Source organism: Penaeus japonicus, unplaced genomic scaffold (assembly GCF_977035675.1).
Source record: "Penaeus japonicus unplaced genomic scaffold, GWHDUDI00000001_assembly GWHDUDI00000024, whole genome shotgun sequence".
Taxonomy (NCBI): Eukaryota; Metazoa; Arthropoda; class Malacostraca; order Decapoda; family Penaeidae; genus Penaeus; species Penaeus japonicus.
This window is the reverse complement of record NW_028234426.1, coordinates 7,188,430-7,198,429: the sequence shown is the minus strand read 5'-3', so window position 1 is coordinate 7,198,429 and position 10,000 is coordinate 7,188,430. Positions and strand designations below refer to the sequence as shown.

Here is a 10,000-nt window from a genome sequence, read left to right as displayed (position 1 = left end):
ATAATTAAAATTAACAGTTGTGTGTACATTGTTCACTTATTTCTATTTAACAATCCACATTTGTTTAAAACCCTAAGAAATTTTAATTATTCATATAGTGCAACTGGCAAAAAGAGGAAAAAGTGATTATTTCCATTGGCATATTGCATACCTATATTCATTTCCTCCTTCACAGGTGAAAACCTAAGCCAGCACAACATCAAAGATGGTTTCACAGTACACCTGGTAATCAAGAGCAGCTCCTCTGGCTCGGCCCAGCCCAACAACCGGCCTGCCTCAGCCACCTCGGCCCCCTCTGCTGCCAACTCCTCCACCTCTACCACCTCAACCCCCAACACCGCCGCCAACAACCAGGCCAATGCCGCCAACCCCTTTGCGGGCATGGGAGGCCTTGGGGGGCTGGGGCTCGGCGGACTGGGGGGACTAGCCAACATGGGCATGGGCAACCCCAATTTCCAGGAGCTACAGCAACGCATGCAAAGGGAGATGCTGAACAATCCTGAGATGATGCGCCAGATCATGGACAATCCCTTTGTGCAGCAGCTGATGAACAATCCAGAGTACATGAGGGCCATCATCACCTCCAACCCACAGATGCAGCAGCTCATGGAGGTAAAGGACGTCCTGGACTGACCTGTGCATTTTTGTGTGTGTGTGTGTGTGTGTGTGTGTGTGTGTGTGTGTGTGTGTGCATTTTGGAAAGTTCTTTTGGTTCCTGGGATTGGACTTTAATGGGAGTAAGATCTAACAGAACAAAATGCCACTGTTGGATATTAACCCATTCAAAACAGGGCGATTATTTGCCTAATGCTGCTCCCGCCATGAAAATAACAAGTGCACACAGCTTACGTGTGTGAAATCTTTCCCGGGGTGATGCCACACTGTGTCTCTCAAAGCGCTTTTCGCCTGCCTAATTTTAGGGGATGCTGAGAGATGTTTTTGATTTTTTTTGCATTTTTTTTTGACAAGTCAAGAACAAATGTGCCTATACAAATACAACTGCAATGAGTATATACATTAGTGACTATGTAAAAAGTGTATTTAGAGGGAGAGATCATGACATGATAGGACGTCATCTGGGGCGAATGGTTTAAAAAATGATAATCCCATAAAGTTTATTATTTAGTATAAAGACAAGGCGGGATTAAACGATGTAATTTTATAAGTTTTGAGCTATGCTGAAATGGGGAAGGTCTTACAATTTATCAGACCTTGCAATACTGATTTTATCATGTCATCCACAGAGGAATCCTGAGATATCCCACATGTTGAACAACCCTGAAATGTTGAGACAGACAATGGAGCTTGCTCGTAACCCAGCCATGCTGCAGGAGCTGATGAGATCCCATGATCGTGCACTCTCCAATTTGGAGTCTATTCCTGGTTTGTAGATTTTTTTTTCCTTTCTTTTTATGTGTTGGAATATTGTGGTTAATAAACAAACTTTTCTTTATATTTTTTGAAGTTATGTAATAATTTCTTGACACCCTTACATTAATTTTACGTTTACAATCTTAAAAAAGTACACAGGTATTAACAACTTTTTCTCTATTCAGGTGGCTATAGTGCATTGCAACGTATGTATCGTGATATCCAGGAGCCAATGCTAAATGCTGCCCAAGAGCAGTTTGGATCAAATCCCTTTGCTTCACTTCTAGGCAATGCTGGTGGAAATAATTCTGGTAAGTGCACATGATGTATAGATTAACCTTATGTTATTTGATTTTTCCCTGATGGCATTATAGCAATCTTATTGTGCAGACATGTAACCTGGAGAATCGCCCCCCAGATGCGGCACAAGCTGGGCGCGAGAACAGCGACCCTCTCCCCAACCCCTGGGCCCCACGGACCACCTCCTCTACATCCACGGCCTCCTCCTCCACCCCGACCACCAGCACTACCAGCACCAGCCAAAGTACTACCACCACCTCCTCCTCCTCCTCTGCCTCCACCACCAGTGGTAACCTGGGTGGAGGGTTACCAGGCATGTTTCAGAGCCCAGGCATGCAGTCGCTGATGCAGCAGATGATGGAGAACCCTCAGTTGATGTCCTCAATGATCAATGCTCCATACACACAAGCCATGTTTCAGGTTAGTGAAAATTGCACTTTATTATTATGATGATTATCCTCCTTATCATCATCATCTTTTAAAGCTTAATTTAGTGTGTTATATGTATTGTGTAATTAAGAATAGGTACCTCAGTTGTTCTTTATATTATTACATCAAAGAGAACAGTTTACGTGACAGCATTATATCTCCCCAGAATCTTGCTGCCAATCCTGAGTTAGCACAACAGATCATTGGTTCTAATCCCCTGTTTGCGGGTAACCAAGTACTCCAGGAACAGTTGCGAACAATGTTGCCGACCTTCCTCAATCAGCTCCAAAATCCCGAGGTGCAAAACTTCATGAATAACCCACAGGTATTTTCAAATAGTATCATAGAGCACCCTAATGCAACTACTATTGTATTGTTTTTTTTTTTTTTTTTTTTTTTTTTTTTTTTTTTTTTTTTTTTTTTCATCTCTCTCATATGCATTCTTTCTCCCCTATTCTCTCTCCAGTAATATGAGACTTCTTGTAGCTACATTATTAACTTATGTGGATTACATTTGAATTTCACAATCATTTTCAGGAAAAGCAATAACAACACTCACTCTTCTTTTGCACTTTTCACTACAGGCGCTTCAAGCAGTTGCTCAGATTCAGAATGGACTAGAGCAGCTTAGACAAACCTCTCCTGGGCTGTTCAATACCATGGGCCTTAACATGCCTCCCCTCATTGTGCCCGGAGCTTCCACAACTCAGACGGCCTCCACGACCAGCTCTACCACGACCACCTCCTCCTCATCCGGCAACACCTCTACCACACCATCTATACCTGGTCTTGTACCGGGCACAGATGCCTTTGCTAATTTAATGTCAACCATGGTGAGTTTTTTTTTTTTTCTTTTTTTTCTTCTTTTTCTTTTTTTTTTCTTGGGGTTTGGAGATGTGGCATGTTTAATGCTGAAATGTCCTTCCTGGTTAGGAAAAGAGATTTTTTTTTCTTTTGATACCAAAAAAAATAACAGTCAATTTACCTCATTCAAAACAGCACAGGGAAATATTAGTATTAATCAAGCAGGTCATACCTTTTGTTGAAATTACAGGCTATTCATTCCTTCAACTCTGTAAATAGGACATCATACCATATGACAATCACTTTGCTAATATATTATATATAGACTCATAAATCATACCATAGTCTATAAGATAAAAGAAAACACATATTAAGATACCCAGACCAGTCAGAACATTTTGATATGAGGCCCATCTTGGAAGAGTTAATTCTTCCCATTTTATTTTCTATAATTCAATAGTATTCCTCTGTGTGACACTATGCAAAGCTCGGCCTTAGACCTATGGCTAACATCAGGTTCACAGGGTACTAAACATAGAGCAAAGTTCATAATTGATGCCAGATGCTCCCATACACTCGATTGCAATGTTTCTGGAATTTCCATTTGTGAATAATCAGGAAGGATCTTGGATTAATTACCTCATCCAGACCCAAAGGACTGACCTCTGGATGAACAAGATAACTTCTCCACCATTGACAGGTTAATGTTATTGTGCAGGGTGATTGGGTTTGTAGCAGTTAGTTGGCCGCAGCCAGAGTGGGTAAATAGCCCCGGTGTTTAGACCATTTGGAGCCAAAACTGCCTCGTCGGCAATTGAGTTAATACAAATTTGAGTTGTTTCTGTACTGAATGAGAAGAGGTACAAGAATAAGGAACTAGGTAGAGAAGTGTGAGGTAATCTTGACTGTAATTTAGACTATGACTCACACATAAAGACATCTTTGACACTCAGATTTTGTCTGTCATTGAGCCAAATTTGAATCCTTATGGAATAGGCACCATTCATTATGTGGGATCATTCTCGTACTGCATTTTTCATTATATTGAAATTACAAGTTGAAATCCCTTCATTTGTGTTACTAGGGCATCATACCAGATGATAATATCACAGTGGTATTTTACCATATAGACTGATATATCATACCAAAAATCAGGAGAATTATTGAAAGCATTCAGTACATGTTAAGATTTTCCTACCCTAGACTACACATCATAAAATTAGACTTGTCCCTGAAGGCTTAACCCAATCCTGACGGGCCCGGTGATAAGTTGAAACCCCCTATGGCGGGCCTATGCAATATTGCATCGGTAATGTTACACTAATGTGTCGCCCCATCATTGGGTATTTAGCAGCGTCACACGGGTGTGACACACTGTCATCCTAGGGTTAAGGCAGATCTGGAGGTGTCATATGTGATTTAGGATTGAACTGTCAGTTTAAGACTCAGGAAAACATTAATGCAGACAGTTAGGACAGTTGTTGATGATAAAGATTGATGTGGAATATACAGGTATAGCTATTGTATATAAATCAGTTTTAATGATTTGAATTGTTGCAGTAATTGTTAAGATTGAAGAGGAGAGCCCATAAACCTAACCTAACTGCGTACCGGAAAATTGATATTGAGCTTTATAAAGAAATAGAATTTTTGATTATTTTTTTTAACTTGATGGTAAAGTTAGATTTAACCCATTCACGCGGGCGTTCGGCTTCTGCTGCGGTCATGCCATACGGGGTTATGAGCATCAGCTAACGCTGCGACTTTCTGGGCGAACAGGCGGTAGGGTAGCCGCTCGCTTACCGATCGCGAGGTACCCCTCCTAGCAGTCGGGCGTCTGCACGAACACCACATGCTTATCAGTCCGGCGTGACAGGGTAACCCCATTCATGCACGTGGGGCCGTCCCCGGCTTTGCGCGGTCGCAATACCGGGGTTCATGAACGCATAAGCCTAACGCCTCGAGATTCTCGGGCGCACAAGCCGCGAGCTTGGGTTGCCCGCTCGCTCTACCCGAGCGCGTGGCTTCCCCTCATAGCACGTCCAGGGCGTCTGACACGAAAACCACAATACGTGCTATCACGTCACCCGGCGTGAATGGGTTAATGGTAGTGTTCTCCATTTTTACATATATTAAAGGATCATTGATAAGGTAAATTGTGGCTCTTGTTTTGATTTATTATCAATTGCTGATAGAGCTGTTTCCCTCATTTCTGCTGTAACATTCTATTTGAAAAAGGCAAATGGTGCCTACACAGCTGACACAGTGACAACAAACATACAGGTCATATTTACATATATATGTATAACATTATAGTCGTAATAAATCTTGTGGGGTATTAGAGTATAAGAGCATTATTTTAAAAATGTGGTAGTGGTGAGAGTCATAAGGAAAATTGCCAAGGATGGTCTTAGACAAATTGTTGGGCAATCTTAGAGTCAAAGTCTTAGTAGGACATTCCTTAACCCATTCACGCCGGATGACGTGCTGACACGTTTCGTGGTTTTCGTATCAGACGCCGGCGCTCGGGGTGAGCGAGCGGGCAGCCCAGGCTCGCGGCTCGTGCGCCCGAGAATCTCGAAGCGTTCAGATGATGCTTTCGAAAACCTCGGTATAGCGACTGTGCAAAGCCGGAATGGCCCCGGCGTGAATGGGTTATATTTGTAAAAAAGAAAGAGAAAAAAAAAGTACCTTTTGTGAATACCATCTGAGCATCAGAATTAGTTTTTCTTTAATTATTATTATTATTATTATTATTATTATTATCATTACCATAGGAAGTAGAGGTATATTTAAGTCATTTTTATACATACCTCTATGTTTCTTTGTAGTCACAAGCCCTTACTGGAGGTGGTGGAAGCGGTAACCCAGAGCAACAGTATGCATCGCAGCTAGATCAACTTTCTGCAATGGGATTCATTAATCGTGAAGCAAACCTACAGGGTATGTATGTGCTTGAAAACTTGGTTTGCACAAGCATAGCTCCACATTTTAATGATCATATTAAAAATGCATAATTCCATATTCCTCATTGCTTTACCATAAATTCAATATGTTTGGCTCTTCACTTATAATAGAGCCAATTGTATATTTTATATTTTTCCTTCCAGCTCTTATTGCCACTTTCGGAGATGTCAACGCAGCAGTAGAGCGGCTGCTTTCCCGACTAGACCCCCAGAGCTAAGGCATTGCCTCTTCCCGTATTCTAGAGCCCAGAAGACTCGTGTCCCTCTTTAGTTTCATCCTGATAGTGTTTGAATGAGTGTGTGTGTGTGTGTTTGTGTGTGTATTTGAGTGAGTTAGTGATAGTGAGTTTGTGTGTGTGTGTGTGTGTTTGTGTGGGTTTTGGTTTGGGGGGTTGGGTTTTTTGTGGTGTGTTTGTGTGTGTTTTGGGGGTTGTGTAGTGTGTTTTTGTGTGTGTGTGTGTGTTGTGTTGTGTTGTGGTGGGGTGTGTGTGTGTGTGTGTTTTTGTGTGATGTGTGTTGTGTGTTGTGTGGGTTTTGTGTATTTTGTTTGTGTTGGTGGGTGTTAGGTTTGTGTTTTTGTTTGTTTGTTTGTGTTTTTGTTGGGTTGTGAGTTAGTGTGTTTTTGTTGTGTTATGTGTGTGTTTGTTTGTGTGTTGTGTGATTTTTTGTTATTTTTTTGTGTGAATGGTGAGTTTGGTATGTGTTTTTTTATTTTGTTGTTTTTGGTTTGAGTTTGTTTGTTTGTGTGTTTGAGTGTGTGTTTTTTTTTTGTGTGTGTTTTTGTTGTTGGGGTTTTTTGTGTTTGTTTTTATTGTGTGTTGTTGTGTGTCTGTGTTTGTGGGTGTGTTGTGTGTGTGTTTGTTGTGGGGGGGTGTGTGTGTGTGTGTGTTGTGTGTGTTTTTTGTGTGTGTGTGTGTTTTGTGTGTGTGTTGGGTTTGTGTGTTGTGTGTGTGTTGTTTTGTGTGTGTGTTTTGGGGTGTTGTGTGTGTGTGTGTGTTGTGTGTTTTTGTGTGTTGTGTGTGTTGTTTATTGGTTGTGTTGTGTGTATGTGTTGTGTGGGTTTGTTTGGGTGAGTTATGTGTGGTGTTGGGTGTGTATGTGTGTTGTGTGTTGTTTGTGTGTGTGTGTTGTTGTGTGTTTGTGTGTGTGTATTGTGTGTGTGTGTGTTGGGTGTTTTGGTGTTGTGTGTGTGTGTGTTGTGTGTTGTATGTGTGTGTGTGGTGTGGTGTGTTGTGTAAGTTGGTTGTTGTGGTGGTGTTGTGTTGTTTGTGTGTGTGTATGTCTTGTGTTAATGTGTTGTAAATGGTGTGTTTGTGTGTGTTGTGTTGTGTTTGTTGTGGGTTGTGTGTGTGTGTGTGTGTGTAGTTTTTTGTGTGTGTGGGGTGTGTATGTTTTTGGGTGTGTTTGTTTGTGTTTTGTGGTGTGTTGTGGTGGTGTGTTTTGTTGTGTTTGTTGTGTTGGTTTTAGTTTTTTTTGTGGTTGGTGTTGTTGTGGGTGTTTGTGTGTTGTGTAGTGTTTTGTGTGTTTTTTGTGTGTGTGTGTGTTTTGTTGTGTTGTGTGTTATGTTGTGTTTGTTGTTGTGTGTTGTTTGTGTGTGTGTGTTTGTATATGTGTGTTGTTGTTGTTGTGTTGTGTTTGTGTGTGTTTTTGTGTTTGTTGTTTATTGTATTGTCTGTTTGTTTTGGTGTTTGGTTTTGGTTTGTTTGTGGTAGTGTGTTTTGTGTGATGTATGTTATTGTGATTGTTTTTTGTGTGTGTGTGTATTTATTGTGTGTGTTGTGTGTATGTGTTTTTTTTGTGTGTATGTGTGTTTGTTTGTGCGTGTTTTTTGGATGTGTGTTTTGTGTGTGTGTGTGTGTGTTGTGGTGTGTGTGTGTTGGGTGTGTGTTATTTGTGTGTTTTTTTGTGTTTTTGGGTTTTGTGTGTGTGTGTGTGTGTTTTGTGTTGTATTTTATATTAGTATAAAGGGTTTTTGTGGGTTGTGGTGTTTTGTGTGGGGGTGGTTGTGTGTGAGTTTGGTTTTGTTTGGGTGTTTTTGTGTTTGTTTTATTTATAATTTAGTATAATTAAAAATTTGTTTTGTGTGGGGGTGTTTTTGTTTTGGGGTTTTTGGGGATTTTTGTTGATTTTTTGGTTTTTGGGGTGTGTTTTGGGGGGTTGTGTGGGTTTTTTGTGTTGTGGGTGTTTTTTTGGTGTTTTGGTGGTTGTGTGTGGGTTTTTGTGTTGGTTTTTGTGTGTTTTGGGGAGTTGTGTGTGGTTTTTGTGTTTGTGTTTGTGTGTGTTTTGGGGAGTTGTGTGTGGGTTTTGTTTGTTGTTCCTTCATAATTATTATCATTATTTATTTATTTTATTTTTTGGTTCCTCTTGGTTAAATAGAAAATCATAAATCACTTCATATTTAAACGTGCCCTTCATGTCCATACAAACGTTTGTTCATACCACAGTAGAAAAAATAGTTTGACTGGATGTGTGAGTGTAAACTGGCATTCCATTTAACTAAGCCAGACTTGGCAATTGACTGATGTACGTACGTGTCTGCCCACGATGGCACTCTCTGGCCATGGATCATCAACCAGCCAAGTAAAGCTATGCATTAATGTACCATCTGAGATGTGGTGGGAAACAGGGAGACAATTGTGAACCAATCAATGTGATAAGGGAATGTTTGGTGAGGGAGAATGTCTTCATTTCGATTGAAAATTATTAGAAGTTTTTATTATTGATTTTCATTTTTCTTATTTCTTTTTTCAATAAAGCAATTAAGTCTGGAAAAAAAAAAATTGAACTTTCTTCTTCATACGTCTGAGAGTGACATTACATTAATGTTATTAGTGTGTGAAGTTCTTTGAGAAACGTTGATTCCGGTTGTCTTCACGGCTTCCCACTGCACGTGCGTCGTGAATTGATGACTGTCTTTCTGATGAATACATGCATGTTCTGCCACTCTTGACTGTCTGTGTATGATAACTGCTCTTCATCTCAAGACACTGCTATATAGTTATGTTGTAAGCAGAGAATATCATCTCCAGTACTCCAGTGTTATGAAATGACTTGCGTTAAAAGATTGTAATGTTTCTCGCAAGGACTGTACTGGGTTTTATTGGAATGTACACTTTTTCATTTGAATATTAACAGGCATTATACCATTTGTCTAGGGAAAAGTGTTTTTATTGCTATCCTTCCACCTATATATTTTGCTGCTATATATATACAGGTGTATAAAGTGATGTTACCTTGAACGTACAATAATCATTTCATCATTTTTTGTGGCCAAGAACTTTTTAAATTTCTGATTGATTTAGATGTGTCACCTATTAGTTAAGTTGTGCAAATAAAGATTTTTTTTTAATATTTAGAGACAGAACTTCCCAGCAATAAAACAAATAGACACTCAGACTGAAAAGAGATTATACTTCATTTTTTTTTTTTTTTTTTTGGTGGAATTATTATGCAACTTATTCACTGATAAAATGTTAACTGTAGTTTCACATTCCTGAGTGATTGAAGTCTTTTATTTATTATTATTTTTAAAACCAAAAACAAATGAAAATCAATATTTCCTTATTCTTTTCACCTAAAAGATCCATTGCTTTGTAAATATTCATTCTGATGTAGTTTTTATTTATTTATGAAGCAAGTTCTCATTTACGATTCAGATACTGCACTTACACATATATCACACCCCTTTATCAATGGTATTTACCATATCATTGTTATGGGCATCCAACCAAAAGTGTCGAGACAGACTACATTTTCTTAGGAATTCTGCATTAGGCAACTCATCTAAAAAAAAAAAAAGGAATTTGATAATGTATGAAATTCATAAAGAAAATTGCCAACAGAAGCATTACATTTGTTTCCTTGCTTAATTTAAGTACTAGTGAAGCTTCACCAGATCATTTACACTGGAAGAAAGTAATTACGAGTCCTTAGGTGTTTACTTATTATTACCATGATCTTCCAAACAGCTGCACTTTCCAGCATCACAGCATGGATGACACAGTTTTATTAATTTGAAGTATCTACAAAGAAAAACAAGCCTTTAATGGAAGACTTTATACAAATTATTTGTAGAGATCACAGAAATTAGTAAATGTATTAAACACTTAAAAAAAAAATAGATTTTATTA

The 10,000-nt window shown here is 39.2% G+C and overlaps 1 protein-coding gene across 1 annotated transcript in view; it reads left to right on the top strand.

Moving 5' to 3' along the window:
- The window catches only part of Ubqn (ubiquilin), a 14,353-nt gene extending 8,101 nt beyond the window's left edge, over positions 1–6,252 (top strand). The window contains exons 3-10 of the mRNA XM_086550628.1: positions 176–612; positions 1,245–1,383; positions 1,557–1,682; positions 1,790–2,091; positions 2,267–2,425; positions 2,685–2,933; positions 5,736–5,847; positions 6,015–6,252. Coding sequence (XP_086406754.1) covers positions 176–612; positions 1,245–1,383; positions 1,557–1,682; positions 1,790–2,091; positions 2,267–2,425; positions 2,685–2,933; positions 5,736–5,847; positions 6,015–6,088 — 1,598 coding nt within the window. The 3' untranslated portion in view covers positions 6,089–6,252. The remainder of the gene's footprint in view (positions 1–175; positions 613–1,244; positions 1,384–1,556; positions 1,683–1,789; positions 2,092–2,266; positions 2,426–2,684; positions 2,934–5,735; positions 5,848–6,014) is intronic.
- Positions 6,253–10,000: the final 3,748 nt, after the last annotated feature.